This window comes from Mercurialis annua, linkage group LG3 (assembly GCF_937616625.2).
Source record: "Mercurialis annua linkage group LG3, ddMerAnnu1.2, whole genome shotgun sequence".
NCBI classification, from domain to species: Eukaryota; Viridiplantae; Streptophyta; class Magnoliopsida; order Malpighiales; family Euphorbiaceae; genus Mercurialis; species Mercurialis annua.
This window is the reverse complement of record NC_065572.1, coordinates 68,613,979-68,629,323: the sequence shown is the minus strand read 5'-3', so window position 1 is coordinate 68,629,323 and position 15,345 is coordinate 68,613,979. Positions and strand designations below refer to the sequence as shown.

General features: G+C 36.4%; 4 protein-coding genes across 4 annotated transcripts; 2 read left to right on the top strand and 2 right to left on the bottom strand.

Moving 5' to 3' along the window:
- Window positions 1-2,836: 2,836 nt before the first annotated feature.
- LOC126672908 (uncharacterized) lies at window positions 2,837-3,418 on the bottom strand. The gene is made up of 2 exons (XM_050366858.1): window positions 3,031-3,418; window positions 2,837-2,907 (listed from the first exon to the last, which is right to left on the bottom strand). The coding sequence occupies exons 1-2, from the start codon at window positions 3,416-3,418 to the stop codon at window positions 2,837-2,839; spliced, it is 459 nt and encodes a 152-aa protein (XP_050222815.1).
- A 75-nt stretch (window positions 3,419-3,493) lies between these two features.
- Window positions 3,494-4,773, bottom strand: LOC126672907 (uncharacterized). The gene is made up of 3 exons (XM_050366857.1): window positions 4,699-4,773; window positions 4,273-4,407; window positions 3,494-4,198 (listed from the first exon to the last, which is right to left on the bottom strand). The coding sequence occupies exons 1-3, from the start codon at window positions 4,771-4,773 to the stop codon at window positions 3,494-3,496; spliced, it is 915 nt and encodes a 304-aa protein (XP_050222814.1).
- A 1,507-nt stretch (window positions 4,774-6,280) lies between these two features.
- On the top strand, window positions 6,281-11,983 carry LOC126673365 (amine oxidase [copper-containing] zeta, peroxisomal-like). Its single transcript, XM_050367479.2, has 12 exons — window positions 6,281-6,803; window positions 7,304-7,419; window positions 7,556-7,864; window positions 8,254-8,366; window positions 8,469-8,799; window positions 8,894-9,109; window positions 9,192-9,428; window positions 9,796-9,981; window positions 10,296-10,436; window positions 10,556-10,824; window positions 11,339-11,420; window positions 11,614-11,983. Exons 1-12 carry the CDS (start codon window positions 6,527-6,529, stop codon window positions 11,746-11,748), a joined length of 2,412 nt encoding a protein of 803 aa, XP_050223436.1. The 5' UTR covers window positions 6,281-6,526; the 3' UTR covers window positions 11,749-11,983.
- A 413-nt stretch (window positions 11,984-12,396) lies between these two features.
- LOC126675241 (uncharacterized) lies at window positions 12,397-14,975 on the top strand. The gene is made up of 2 exons (XM_050369849.2): window positions 12,397-14,573; window positions 14,747-14,975. The coding sequence occupies exon 1, from the start codon at window positions 12,659-12,661 to the stop codon at window positions 14,522-14,524; it is 1,866 nt and encodes a 621-aa protein (XP_050225806.1). The 5' UTR covers window positions 12,397-12,658; the 3' UTR covers window positions 14,525-14,573; window positions 14,747-14,975.
- Window positions 14,976-15,345: the final 370 nt, after the last annotated feature.

The window sequence follows — 15,345 nt, the reverse complement described above, 5'->3', positions numbered from 1 at the left end:
TTAACATGTGTTGCCAACATTCACATGAATAATATTTTTTAAAGATCAAAATTTATTTAAGTTAGGATTCAATAAAATAACTAAAATTTTTCATAATTTTAAAGCTTTAACGTTATGGTTTATAGATTATGGAAAAATATCAAGGCACAAATAATAAAAAGAAAGATTAAAATTAATTCAAAATGACTTAATAACTATTTACCTTTTTAGAGAGATTGTGTAAAACCATATTGAATAGAGATCCTAATTAACTTGAAATTAAGGTTATTTGATATTGTTGTTGATGTTGTTTACATTATGATAATATATGTTTTTTTTTATTATTAACATATTTAGAAAATTAATCAATAATGGCTATTATAATACTTTTAAAATATAAATGAAGTAAATTTAGAAAATTATTAACAAAAATAATTAATTTAAATTGATTCCGTATACTTCTGCGGGCATATAATGGATCTTTATTGATTTATTTTATACTAGTGCAATTTATCATTTAAAACACTTTAAACATAAATATTAGTCAAACATCCTGGTGCTCTGACTCGACAGCTCGACAACTTTGTCAGATCTAATTGGAATTCAAACGTTAAAACAATATCAGACATTGAACTTCTAACTTTAGTCGTATCATATAAACTTCTAGACTTTAAATAACTTATGTTGTTACACGACTCATTAAAAACTCTAAATCCATTCTATGTATAACTTATGATACCCTTTTTCTTGAATCGATTTAATCAATCGATAACTTAATTAAAATATTGTAACATTTTAATAACCCAATTTTTTTCATTTTATATCTCTTTAAATCATTCGAACGTCCTCGATTATGTTTTGAAATCCGTTAAATTCCATTTTAGACGGACCGTTCGAATACGGGCGAAAACGCTCAAATCCCCTAAAACTGGCGTCGATGTGCGTCTGCACAGTGGTTGTGCTTCGCGCACATTCCCGAGCCGTTGCGAGCTGATTTTTTTGCTCCGAACATTAAACGACAAGTGACAGAACCACTCCTGATGACCTGAATTGGAACTGACGTATTGCGCAAGAACATGTGCAGCATGATTCACAGATCGCCCCACGAAAACAAAATAACAATTAACTAACTGCTTTGATAACTCCACACAATCCTTGACGAGAGCTTTTGAACTAACTAAGCTCGGGTTTCAAATTTCTAATACTACATCCATAGCATCAGACTCGAATATAAGATTGTCTCGCCCCTTGAGCCAACTAAGAGTCTCCCTGATCCCCATAATCTTAGCCATCCAAGGAGAATACGATCCAAACCAACTACATTGCCTAGCCTAAACCACTTCACCCAATTGTTTTTGAACAACTATACATACTCCCATCCGCTGCCTTCCCGGAAAAACTGAAGCAACAACGTTGACCTTTAACTACCCCTCTAGAGGCGCCTTCCATTTTATAAGATACTCTTTGCTGACTGAAGCAACACAGAGCTGAAGAGATAGCAATCTTGCTGCAGACCAAGAAGAAAGCTGAAAACCTGCTGCCTCCATAATAGCCTTTGTTGAACCCTCTTTTTTTTCCAAACAGACCTGTTTCTGTTGAGACCGAAATTTTAAGAAATAAAGGCCGCAATAGATTGAGATTCCTTAAACAGGATCCTAAGTCAGCCGACACACCACTTTTGGACGTTAATAAAGCTGGATCTTTCCAACGCCATACCAGAGATAGACCAACAGTTTTCTGCCATAGAACAGCCACAGAGGAGATGTAGGACCGATTTCCCGATCTGATTTACAAACCATTCGTCGACTTGCCAAAGCCTCCACCTTAGGGAGATACCTAGAGCAAGCTCTCTAAAGAATTTTTTGATGCGGAGCAGGGCATTTATCCTCCAAATTATATTCCAGAGATCATATGGACTCCCTACCACCAAGCCACTCATCATGAAAACCTTTCACAGAGAAATAAACCTTAGTTTTATACCCCCACCACCATCTATCCGAAACATTCCTCCTACTAACCTGAACACTCAAAATTCCAGCCACATCTTCTTTATTAAAAACATCCCTCACTAAACCATCATCGCGTCCATTACCATCAATATTAAATAGTTGATCAACAGTAACATTAGATAAATATGGGGGCTTTTTCAATAGAAATCAGACCCAAAACCGAATCAACTAACCACAGAGACCCCCAAAATGAAGTAGATTTTCCATTAGCAATTCTAATCCGAGCCCCTGACTTGATGCCCATTTGAGCCTCAAATATACTACGCCAAACGTAACTAGGATAAGACCTTAATTTAGCCCAGAGAAAAGACGTAGACGGAAAATACTTGGCCTCAAATAATCTAATCATCTAATTATTTTTCACAATCACTAATCTCCACGCTTGTCTAGCTAATATTTCCATGTTGAAATCCCTAACTTTCTTAAAACCAAACCGCCAAATTTCTTCGGAAGACACAACTTATCCCATCTCGCCCAATTAATACCTTTCTTGTTAACTTGATCTCTACCCCACTAAAAATTATTCATCATCTTTTCAAGCTCATCACAAAGATTTTACGGGATAAGAAAAATGTTCGTGATATAATTAGGCATAGATTGAACAACAGTTTTAATTAAAATCTCTTTACCTCCTTGAGAAAGAAATTTTGAATTTCACCCTTTAATCTTGTTCCAAACCTGCTCCTTTATAAAGCCGAATATCTCCCTTTTGTTCTCCCCTACCAATGAAGGAAGTCCTAGATAATTGCTACTGTTTTCGGCCAGACCAATGTTCATCACACCATAAATGTTCGATCTCACCTCACTATCCATATAGCCACTAAATAAAATACTAGACTTCTATATGTTCACTTTTTGACCAGATGCCAATTTCTAGTAGTCCAACATCTCTTTAGTACACTAATCTCCTCCACCGACGCTATGAATAAAAAAAAGCAGTCATCCGCAAAAAATAGATGACTAATAGAAGGAACCCCCCGACATATTACTGCACCATGAAGCCGCTCCGAAGCTTATATATGCTCTAGCATCATACTTAAACCTTCAGCACAAATAATGAATAAATAAGGGAAGAGCAGGTCTCCTTGCCTCAACCCCCTATTAGGAAAAATATGATCCATCTCAAAATAGTCTCCAATACTCGTATACCTCACAGTCGAAATACAAACCATAATCAAGTCAACCCAACGCCTGCTAAAACCCAAGCTAAGCATCATTTTCTCGACAAAATTCCATCCAACTCTGTCATTTGCTTTACTTATATCGAACTTAAGAACCGGCATCCCATTCCTCCCTCTCCGCTTCCTCTTCAAATAATGACCAATTTTAAAGGCTACAAGAAAATTATCGGTAATGAGCCGATTCTTAATAAAAGCGCTTTGCTTTTCTGAAATAATAAGAGGCGTCAAACTTTTCATCCTGTTCGCCATTACTTTAGAAATAATTTTATAGATCACATTGGATAACAAAATTGGACGTAAATTTGTAACCATCTCGGGCACTTTTTACTTTGGAATAAGAACAATTGTCATGTTGTTTAATCCCTCCAGCAAACAGCCTGTCTCAAAAAACAGCTTACAAGCTTTAACAACATCTGACCCAACCACTCTTCGATATTTCTTATAAAAAGACGGGTTGAAACCATATGGCCCTGAAGACTTATCGTTATGCATGCTAAAAACCACATTTTTAACCTCTAAATACGATACCGGACTGATCATAATATCATTATGGCCATCATCTACACGAGAATCAACATGGAAATAATCAGTAAATTGCTCTCCACTATCCGCAAACAGGTCAGTGTAATACCTTCTATAAATGTTATGATTTCCCTGTCTCAAACTACACCACTCGCTCTGCTCATCCTTTAACCTCCGAACTTTATTACGCCTCTGTCTTGTACTAGCCACGTTGTGAAAAAAGCGGGTATTTGCATCTCCTTCTGCTAGCCAATTACACTTAGCGCGTTGTTTCCAATAAACCTCCTTCTTTAGTAACAAGTTCTCAAACTCTCTAGATAAAGAATTAAACAGCTCAATACCATCATTGTCTTGACGATACTTCAATCTTTGCAAACGAGTTCTATTCCTTTCCAACCTCTTCTTATGATTTTGACAAATTTTACTACTCCACGACTTCAAGTTGTCGCTCATAGCCTTTAGTTTAAATTGAATATAACCTGAACTAGCCCACTGGTCCTCCACGACCTTCTCGCAATTTGGTTTAATAGTCCAAGAATTTTTAAAACAGAACTCAACTCTTCAAACCGATCCTTCCTCACCGTGGAATGAAAGAAAAATGGGGAATGATCATATGTTGTCAGCTCATATCCAATCCTTGTTACAACACACCCTATCCAACCTCTCCTCAACCTTCGACTCAGCTTCACGGCCCCAGAATCTGGTGAATTTATAACCTGAAGCGCTCCAACCCACTAGCCATCAGAGCCTCTCTAAGACCTTTTAACAACCAATTAGGTTTTCAAACTCCGCATCTCTTCACATTCTGCGACAAATTATCGTTAAAATCTTCCAAACACAAAAGATTACTAGCTGAACTCAGCCGCACAAGCATACTCCATGATTCCCTTCTTCTAACTCGTTCCGGGAAACCATAGAAACTTGTCAAACGCTAATCCCTACCACCTTTAACAAATACAAAGACATCAATGTAGTTGTCACAAGCCTAAATTGTGTCAACTTCAGACGAGCTTCTCCACATAAGAATCAAAATCACCCCTCCTACCTACACAATCAACAGAACAGGTCCCTTTAAAACCCATAACGACTTGGAGAGCTTGAACTCTAGCAAAGCCAATAAAACTATCACTTAAAAATAAAAAAGACACACATTTTTCCTTGACCAAATTTTTCAAAAATATAACTATTTATCTTTTCAGAAAGATTGTGCAATATTATATTGAATATGGAAATGTAATTTATCCCAATTAATTTGAAATTAAGGTTATTTGGTATTGTTCTCGATCCTAACCTGATGTTGAAAAATCACTAATTTTACTCTATTTCACATTTTTATGTTTCAATTGCACCCTGAAATATTTAATTGACATCCTTTTTCATTTGGGGAAAAAAATTCAAAAACGTTATCCATGTCTAGCATATATTGATTGTACGTGTTTAAAATTTATTTAGATGTAGTTAAATTAATTAACAATTTAAATTAGTTTTAATTTGATTATGGTTTTTAGTTAGTTTTTAAAAATAAAGAATTTATTTGTATTTTTTGAATAGAAATAAATTTAATTTTATATTTTAACTTAGTTAATTGAATGATTTCATCATTTAAGTAAAAAATTGACAGAAATAAAAAAATTGAGATACAATTGAAATAATAAAATGCGAAATAGGATAAAATTGATCACTTTTCAAGGTCAGGATATGATTGAAAAGGGAATAAAATGTCTGATTTTTTTAAAATATTAGGCCAAAAATATATGTTTAATTTTCCGCTTAGGAGGTAAGAAGATCGAAATCTACCTTTTTTTTTATACATAATGGATGTTAGAATATTTTATTATTTTAAAATTATTTCTATAAATCCATTAATATGAGTTTCCATCCTAACGATGAAATTTATAAATTTTAAATTCGTTAATTTTGTCAAATCCATTGATTTTAAAAGGAAAATACTTTATAACGCAACACTTTAACGCAACACTTTAACCCAACTCTTTTAACCCACCTTACGTGGCAAGATTTCATTCGTCCAATTCCGACCCAAAAATGTAAATCACAAAAAACAGAATTTAATCAATCCACTCTTTGATTGCCACGTCAGGCGGCACAAAAAGGTGGGTTAAAAATGTTGGGTTATATAGCATTACTCATTTTAAAATACCTTAATCTAAACGGCGGGTAAACTACTCGTATGCGGTAAATGTTTCTTTTTATCCAGTTTGAAAGAGGAATATGGAATTAGAAAGAGACTAGGAACGAAATATATGAAAATCCAAGTCCTTATAGGAAAAGAATAAGGAGAAATTCATTGGCCTTATCATGCTAATATCAAAAATAACAATTTGAACCCTACTATTACTATATTTGTCCATATTTGTCCATTAGCACAAGCAGATCCCCCTTATCACACTACTTATCTTAGCCTAGGTCCCACTGATAAGCCCCCCAAATTTTATAAAACATCCAATTTCAGCCTTATCCTCTTCAATTCTTTACAATTAGATACATCTGTCAAAATTAAAAATAAAAATAAGACATCAAGTGGGATCTATGCACGTGGATCATCTCCTATATATAACCCCTCTCCTCCCTATTCTCTGATCACGCATAGATTCTCTCCTCCTCCGCCATTGTTTCTCAAAATAGAAAATCATTATTTTAGAAGGAAATTAAATTAAATATTTAAGTACTGATTGAAGTTTTTCAATAGAGTGAGAGTGGCGAAGAAGCTGGAGAGATAGGGAGCGAGAGTGATCAAGAAGAAAATTGCTGTATGTCAGTGGATTGTATAGAGACTTACTTTCCAGGAATTGGTGGCGAACTTGCGAATCCATTACAATGGCCTCAACTACGAAAAAAACGACGTTTTCTAGCTCTTGCTGTGGTTCCGATACTAACTCCTCTGCTGCTGCCGTTGTCCGCCGTGAGGCTGCTCCGGCTCCGTCGTCTTCGGCTGTGCTCGTCGCTAATGCGGTCCAAGATTGGAGCGATCGCACTAGCGGGAAAGGTATTGACAGCGGGAATGACAAAAAGCTTGCTGCTGTCGCTGTTGCTGCCAAAAACGCTGCCGTTGCGTCCTTGATTTCCGATCCTTCTACTAGCCCTGCTACTAAAGGTATATTTTATTTTTGTTTCTTAATCGGTACTTTTCTTTAATTGTTTTTAATGATTTGGCAGTTCTATTGTTTTTTTTAATTTGTTTTGGTTTATATTTATAATTTTAAAACATATTTATGAGTCTTCAATATTGCTGCTTATGTCGTTGGTAATCATTATACAGAGGTACAGTTGTTGCATATATTGTACTAAATTAATGGACTGTGGTTTACTTATAGACTCTGCATTACTTGATTTTAAATGTTTGTTTATGTATCTGAACTCATTACTCTTTAATCGACGGGCTTGCTACGGTTTAACGGTTAAGATGTGAGATTTGTCAAAATATAGCAGTTCTTAAGATAAATTTGATGATGACTATACTTATATCGGAATTTAGTGTTGAATCGCTGCGGAAATTTGAGAACTACATTGATCTAACTTTGAATTTGAAGAGATAGTTCTGCAATGTGTTTAACTTAAAAGACTGATATCCTTTTTGTTGCTTTATTTGTTTAGCTGGTATCATCCCAGTCATGTTGAGGGCTCAAACCAGCCATCCTCTGGATCCTTTGTCTGCTGCTGAAATCTCTGTGGCGGTGGGAACTGTTCGGGCTGCTGGAGCCACTCCCGAGGTCGTTAATTATGCTTTGATTCGCCTTGCTTTTATGTTTTTTCGTTTTCTTAAACAATCTCATTATAGTTTCTCTTGAGAATAATATTGGTTTCGTTTCTAATGAATGGTGAACTGCTTGCCGTTTTTCTGTTCAGGTCAGAGATAGCATGCGTTTCATGGAAGTGGTTCTTTTTGAGCCAGATAAACAGGTTGTTGCACTAGCAGATGCTTATTTCTTCCCTCCTTTCCAACCATCGTTGCTTCCTAGAATGAAAGGTGGCGCACCTGTAATTCCTACCAAGTTGCCTGCAAGAAGAGCTAGGCTTGTTGTTTATAACAAAAGGTCAAACGAGACAAGTGTTTGGATTGTGGAGCTATCTGAAGTACATGCAGTAACTCGAGGTGGACATCATAGGGGCAAAGTAATTACTTCACAAGTTGTGCCAGATGTTCAGCCTTCTATGGTTGTCTTCTTATCCCTTATTGTTCTCTCTTGATTTTATCCATGCTGCATATTTGAAACGGAGTGTTGATTGAAGTTGATCTTATGCATCTTTTTTCTACTTTACTCAAAAAGACTTGCCTGTATGGAGAATTTCACAAAATATATAATTGTGATTAATAAAATCGAAAATAATATGTGAAATAATATGTAATACTATCCAGATATTTAAATTATTTGTAATTTGTAATTTAATTCTAATCCCTGCAAATCTAGTTGTTGTAACATGGATCAACACTTCATGTGTGAAAATTTTATCCTTTTCTTCATTTTTGATTATCTGTTGTTTGTACTATGCCTGTAGTCTCTTTTGTTGTTATCTGGTGTAACTTTTTTCCTGCTCACATCCAGGATGCTGTTGAATATGCCGAATGTGAAGCTGTTGTTAAAGACTTCCCTCCATTTAGAGAGGCAATGAAGAAGAGGGGTATTGATGATATGGATCTTGTAATGGTTGATGCCTGGTAAGCCGAAGCTTGATAAGAGTTCTTTTGCTTAAAAAGTGTTGAAATTGCTCATTTCTACTGTGTTTTTGTTGATGTTCTGGGATATTTTGCATGCTACAGGTGTGTTGGGTATCACAGTGCTGCTGATTCTCCTAGTAAAAGACTTGCGAAACCTCTTATATTCTGCAGAACTGAAAGCGACTGCCCTATGGAAAATGGTTATGCACGACCAGTTGATGGCATCTATGTGCTTGTTGATATGCAGAACATGACGGTCATCGAGTTTGAAGATCGTAAGCTTGTTCCCTTACCTCCAGCTGATCCATTGAGAAACTATACAGCGGGTGAAACTAGGGGCGGTGTTGATCGAAGTGACATAAAGCCCTTACAGATTGTTCAGCCTGAAGGTCCTAGTTTTCGTGTCAATGGTCACTTTGTAGAGTGGCAAAAGGTACATGTTGGCTTCTTATTTGTATTTTTAATACTCTTCATTAAGCTCATTATATTTTACTGAAAGTTCTCACTTTACCATTGCTTTTTGACAGTGGAATTTTCGTATTGGATTCACTCCCAAAGAGGGTTTGGTTATACATTCTGTTGCATATGTTGATGGTAGTAGGGGGCGAAGACCCGTGGCCCACAGGTTAAGCTTTGTAGAGATGGTTGTACCTTATGGAGATCCAAATGAGCCGCATTACAGGAAGAATGCTTTCGATGCAGGGGAAGATGGCCTTGGTAAAAATGCACATTCACTTAAAAAGGTCTGCAAACATCTACCATCTACCATCAAGCTACAAAAGATCATTGTTTATTAGTTGACTAAAATTTAAACTTCCATCGCAGGGATGTGATTGTTTGGGCTATATCAAATACTTTGATGCCCACTTCACAAACTTCACAGGAGGCGTTGAAACTATTGAAAACTGTGTATGCTTGCATGAAGAGGATCATGGAATTCTATGGAAGCATCAAGACTGGAGAACAGGTTTAGCAGAAGTACGAAGGTCTAGAAGGCTCACAGTGTCTTTTATATGTACAGTTGCTAATTATGAGTATGGATTCTACTGGCACTTTTATCAGGCAAGTTCATATGCTGATTCTTTCTCCTAAATTTACTTATTAAGGGTGGTACTTGACCAGTTATTTAAACTAATGTGATTGAAACTAATATGGTTAACATAAGTACAAGACAAAGGTTGTTACTTGCCTTCATATGGTATACACACCATGTAGCAAAAGTTGGCGCTCATCCAGCTCTCAAATGTAGGACTTCTGTGATACTATATCTGCTTTTGGCTCTCTTTCTACAAGCTGGGTGCACTTATTATTCTGAAATAATGATTTAGATTTTGTGATGGACAACTTAACTTGTCCGTATTCAAGACTCTCTATTGGTTATGTTACATGCTCTTAACAAATGTTTCCATTTTTCCTTTTGTGATCATAGGATGGGAAAATTGAAGCTGAAGTTAAACTTACAGGAATCCTCAGCTTGGGAGCATTGCAACCAGGAGAGAGTCGAAAATATGGCACAAACATTGCTCCAGGTCTATATGCTCCAGTTCATCAACATTTTTTTGTTGCTCGAATGAACATGGCTGTTGATTGCAAGCCTGGCGAAGCTTTCAATCAGGTACATTACATTAAGTTAGGAAACTTGCTGTTTGCATTTGTGGACTTTTTTGCAAGTGACTAAGTTATGCTAGGAAGCAGTGGCTTTTAGACATGGGATATTCTCATGGTTTAACATATGCAAGACTCCACTTTGTGGCCTTTACTTGTCACTACATTAACCCGCACAGACACGTTACTTGGATCAAACTTTGCTTCATGGGTAGTTAGACTTTTATCTGATTTTTTTTAGTGAACTGAGTCTAAATATTTTGATTTTGATCTTGAACAATAGGGAAAATTTATCATAGTTCTTTTTTCAAATCTTGTTATTAGGTTGTTGAGCTGGACGTGAAAGTTGAGAAACCTGGGGAGAACAATGTCCATAATAATGCATTTTATGTTGAAGAAACTGTTCTGAAATCAGAGTTAGAAGCAATGCGGGCCTGTAATCCTCTGTCAGCTCGCCACTGGATTGTAAGCCGTTTTACCCCTCGGTTTTGTTATACTTTTTTTTTCTGCTGCCTTCACATTATCTGCTTCTGTATGTAGTCCTTTCCCTATCATAATTCTAAGGAGTCATGGTTCTTTTCCAGGTTAGGAATACCAGAACTGTCAATAGAATGGGGCAATTGACAGGGTACAAGCTGGTACCTGGATCAAATTGTTTGCCACTAGCTGGTCCTGAGGCCAAATTCTTAAGAAGAGCTGCCTTTTTAAAGCACAACCTTTGGGTCACACCTTATGCACGCGATGAGATGTTTCCTGGAGGAGAGTTCCCTAACCAAAATCCACGTGTGGGTGAAGGCCTATCAACATGGGTGAAGCAGAATCGATCTTTGGAAGAAACTGATATAGTTCTTTGGTAAGTTGATATCACCATTCCTCTTTTATTCATGTGTGCACACATAAATTTATGTTTAAATAAATTTGTACTTGTTGCTAATGCACTGATCTATGTCCATCATCATTTTCATGTTTTGAGGATCATGCTTAAGTACAGTATAGATGTTGCTATCTATTGTTCATAATTCAGATCATTTAATTGTGTGCATGCTATTTAATCTTTTCTGTACTATGATGCTTAATAAACATCACATGTTGCTGCATATTCTTGAGTGAAAGCATAATAATAAACTTATTTAGTCCGCAATTGAAGACTTCGATTTTAAGCTGCTTGTTCCAATGCAGTAATCTTTCCCTCGTAATGAAATGGGAGTGGTATTTTATAATCTTTTGCCACTTATTCTTTCCTATTAATTTGGAGATAAGGAGTTCCTCTATTTCTATTGCTTGATGTCTTATTTATGTTGCTGTATCAGTTACATCATAAGCTTTGTCAAAATCCTCATCACATCATTTCTGAATCTCTGTTGCAGGTATGTATTTGGAATCACGCATGTTCCTCGGTTGGAAGACTGGCCAGTAATGCCAGTAGAGCGCATTGGTTTTATGCTCATGGTATTTATTTCGTCCATCATCTATCTTTTTAATTTTGTGCTCTTAAAGGTCTTACACGGTTAGCATCAGAGCAGCAACACAAGTAGTTGTCGTGGTTTCTTGAAATTAGTTCAGTTTATTTTATAATTCCAAATTACAAATGCAGCCGCATGGTTTAGTAATAATTTGAATTTTGTGATGTTTGTAAATGCAGCCGCATGGGTTTTTCAACTGCTCTCCTGCTGTGGACGTTCCACCAAGCGTATGCGAATTAGATACCAAAGACACCGATGTCAAAGAAAATGGAGTAGCTAAGCCTCTTTCAAACAGTTTGCTGGCAAAGCTCTGAAGCTCATAATCTTAAAGCTCATTTCCACAGTCCGCATAAAATCTCTCTATTTGATCCATGACAGAGGATCAGATAACGTTCAACTGTTTTTCGTTTGTACACTTTGAACGTCTTTGTTTTTTTTGTTAGTTGAACTTTTACCAGAATAACTCTCTCTACTGAATTGGTGCCGTTTAGATAATTAAGTTATTTTGGATATTTATTTGTTGAATTTAGTTATTTTTAATTTCGGTTCTGTTTGTCTTTGTAGTAAAAAATGTATCGGTTTAATTTTTTTTGGGTCAGCATTTAAGTTTGATTTGGGTATTTGTTGATTGATTTGATTGCCTTCACGTTCCTGTGAAGAATAAAGTTATGCTTTTATAGTAAAGTTATGTTTTGAAAATAAAGCTGCTTGACCTTTTCTTTCTTTTAGCAATTTAAATGTCAAAATTAAAAAAATCTGGTATTTTAATCTTACGCAGTTAAATATTTAGATGTTTAAGAAAATTAAATTTTTAAAATTTGAAAGATATTTCTAATTTATAAACTGGTCTCAATAAATTCTGCAAAACTGAGTCATAGAAAAAAGGAAAAATTAGAGAGACGGTAGGCCCCTTTCTACAGAGGCGCCCCTCAGGGTATGTCTGTCATCCTGTGGCTCAGCTACGTGATTGGACCATGTACTAATCAATAGCATCCACGTAGAATCATTGGCTCGTCACTTTTCTTGTCCTTCGAGTTCCAAAAGACTTCACAAGCAGGAAAATTCTTGCGTTCTTTTTCTTTTGATTCTTATGCTGGTACAAGTACAATTCCTCAAACCCATCACCAACATCAATCTACCATATAATAATAGAAAATTTCCTCAAACTCCCAACTGTCTTAACAGAAAAAAATAGCAAAATTTTATCTTATCTTCAACTTAGTAATGTCTACTGCTTCTGCAACTCTAACTCTCCGGTCGGAAGAAGAAAAAACTCTGCAAGAAGAGCTAGCCTTACCAATTCTACTAGCTGATCGAGTCATCAAATCCGCCCAAGAAGCCGAATCCTCAAAACAAGACTGCTCCGACATATCAAAACAAGTCGACCGTCTCTCTCAGCTTCTACGTTCTTCCGTCCGCCTCTACGCTTCCACACCCTCCCTCTACGACCGCCCTCTCCGCCGTATCTCCTCCGACATAACCAAGAACCTCGACCGCGCACTCACCCTCGTCCGAAAATGTAAGCACACCGGCGTTCTTCGTCAGGTTTTCTCCATCACTTCCGTTACTGATTTTCGTAAAGTTTCGAACCTTCTTGAATCTTCCATTGCTGACATGAAATGGCTTCTGTCTATCTTTGAGTGTACCGGTAGTGCTTCGCTTTCACTCCCTCCGATTGCGAATGACGACCCGATTCTTGCTTGGGTTTGGAGTTACATTTCAACTATACAAATGGGTCAGATTAAAGATCGGGTTGATGCTGCTAACGGACTTGCTTCTTTAGCTAATGATAGTGATCGAAACAGGAAACTGATCGTTGAAGAATTCGGGATTTTGCCGTTGTTGAAATTGCTTAAAGATGGCTATTCTTACTCTCCGAATGCTCAAATTGCTGCTGTGAATGCTCTTTTTAGTATTGCAACAAATCAACAAAGAGTTCGTTTGATTACGGAGTTTCTTGGAGTACCGATAATCGTCAAGGTTTTAGGCGATTCTGTTACGAAAGTTCAGATTAAGGTTGCGGATTTGATTGCCAGGATGGTGGAATTGGATACGTATGCGCAAGAAGAGTTCGTTACGCAGAATGTAACTCGGCCATTGGTATTGTTATTATCTACTGATTTAGATTTAGATTTGAATAGCAGTAATAGTAGTAGTAATAATCAGCCTGCTAAAACTAGCATTCATTCGCTTGTTCAGATGAAAAATGAGCTAGATTACAAGAAAACTCGAATGAATCGGGTTACTTCGTTGAATTGTTATTTAGATACTAGTAGTAGTAAAAAAAATGCCCAGCACAAGAAAGACGGGGAAATGGTATCACCAGAGGTTGAGTTTAAGCTTAAGGTTAGTTGTGCATTAGCATTATGGAAGCTGTCGAAAGGAAGTATTTCGAACAGCAAGAAAATTACGGAGACGAAAGGTTTACTTTGTCTAGCCAAGATTATAGAGAAAGAAACAGGGGATCTTCAGTTGAACTGTTTAATGACTGTAATGGAGATCACTGCCGTAGCGGAGACTAATGCGGATCTCCGACGTGCAGCTTTTAAGACGAATTGGCCACCTGCTATGGCGATTTTAGATCAGCTTTTGAGAGTGATTCAAGAAGAAGTAAATGATCCAGTTTTGCAGATTCCTGCTATAAGGTCAATTGGGTGCTTAGCTCGAACTTTTCCGGCTAAGGAGACGCGGATTGTCAGTTCTTTAGTTGATCAGCTTGGTAATAGAAATGTGGAAGTGGCAACTGAATCAGCTATAGCCTTGGGGAAATTTGTGTGTCCGGAGAATTTCAATTGCGGTCAACATTCGAAGGCGATTATAGAGTTTAATGGGGTCCCTTGTTTGATAAAACTGATAAGAAACGGCGGCGATCCTGCGAAAATGCAGGGTTTGGTTCTGTTGTGTTATCTGTCACTGAATGTAGGTAATAGTAAGGCTCTTGAAGAAGCAAGGGCTTTGAATGTTCTTGAAGGCGCGGCTCGTCCTGTGATAGCTCAGTATCCTGAGTTGAGGGAGTTGTTTGCCTCGGCTATTCATCACCTTATTCTTTATCAGGCTGGAGCTCATGCTCATGGCCGCCCCTGCGTATAGTAATGGGACGTGTCGACTGTCACGCGCTATAGATAAATAGCTCATAAACGTAAGCGTTTTCACGCGCTATAAATAAATAGTTCATAATCTTATATGATGTAATATTATATAATCCATATGGTATGGTTATTATTAATTTTAATTAGTAGAGAATAGTATAATTCGACCTTTTCCGCCATCAAATAAAGATGGCCTTTCTAATTTGGATTTTTCTTTTTGAAGTTTCTTCATTTGGAGCGGCTATGGCTAAACAACTAGCCCAAGTTATTTGAAGGTGGTATGTACTATGTAGTATACAATACTTGGAATGCATAATTTGATATGTGACTCGTACCGTTTGTTGGTATTATTGATTGATCATCACCACTCAATTATGTTGTGCTATTTCATTTGTTAGTTTCCTAAGATGTTTTTCTCATTCAAATATAATAAGAATTTTCTTTAGCTTGTATTTTACTTCTCAAACAAGTATGATATTTTGCAAAGCTGCTTGGAAGTCATTTTATAAAGAAAAATTGTTTAAGATGCAATTTAGGACCTCAACTTGCAAGCGATGGTCAATTAATATATATTTTGAGTTTATAATCAATTTTGTTCTAAATTTGTCTTTTCCTTTTTATCAATTTGTCCCATTTTTAGAGCTAATTCAGCTCATGTAGTTCAACTCCAATAATGTGCGAGTACATTTCTTTAAATATCTATTTGCTCCTTAAAATTTGTACGTTGTGATTAACACTAAAATTAATTTTTTTATTAACAATTGACCCCTTTAAATTGTCAATTTTTATCAATTAGATCTTATAATTGTTATAAGAGGCTTC

Excerpts from the sequence above, each read along its gene's own strand:
- LOC126672908 (XM_050366858.1), bottom strand. The coding sequence starts at position 3,418 with ATGGCGAACAGGATGAAAAGTTTGACGCCTCTTATTATTTCAGAAAAG. Across the intron at positions 2,908-3,030 it reads ATTCATTATTTGTGCTGAAG|CGTCGGTGGAGGAGATTAGT; the intron begins GTTTAAGTATGA and ends TTTTATTCATAG.
- LOC126672907 (XM_050366857.1), bottom strand. The coding sequence starts at position 4,773 with ATGGGTTTTAAAGGGACCTGTTCTGTTGATTGTGTAGGTAGGAGGGGT. Across the intron at positions 4,408-4,698 it reads ATTCTTATGTGGAGAAGCTC|GTTATAAATTCACCAGATTC; the intron begins GTCTGAAGTTGA and ends GGAGCGCTTCAG. Across the intron at positions 4,199-4,272 it reads CATTTTTCTTTCATTCCACG|GTCGTGGAGGACCAGTGGGC; the intron begins GTGAGGAAGGAT and ends AATTGCGAGAAG.
- LOC126673365 (XM_050367479.2), top strand. The coding sequence starts at position 6,527 with ATGGCCTCAACTACGAAAAAAACGACGTTTTCTAGCTCTTGCTGTGGT. Across the intron at positions 7,865-8,253 it reads CAGATGTTCAGCCTTCTATG|GATGCTGTTGAATATGCCGA; the intron begins GTTGTCTTCTTA and ends GCTCACATCCAG. Across the intron at positions 8,800-8,893 it reads ACTTTGTAGAGTGGCAAAAG|TGGAATTTTCGTATTGGATT; the intron begins GTACATGTTGGC and ends GCTTTTTGACAG.
- LOC126675241 (XM_050369849.2), top strand. The coding sequence starts at position 12,659 with ATGTCTACTGCTTCTGCAACTCTAACTCTCCGGTCGGAAGAAGAAAAA.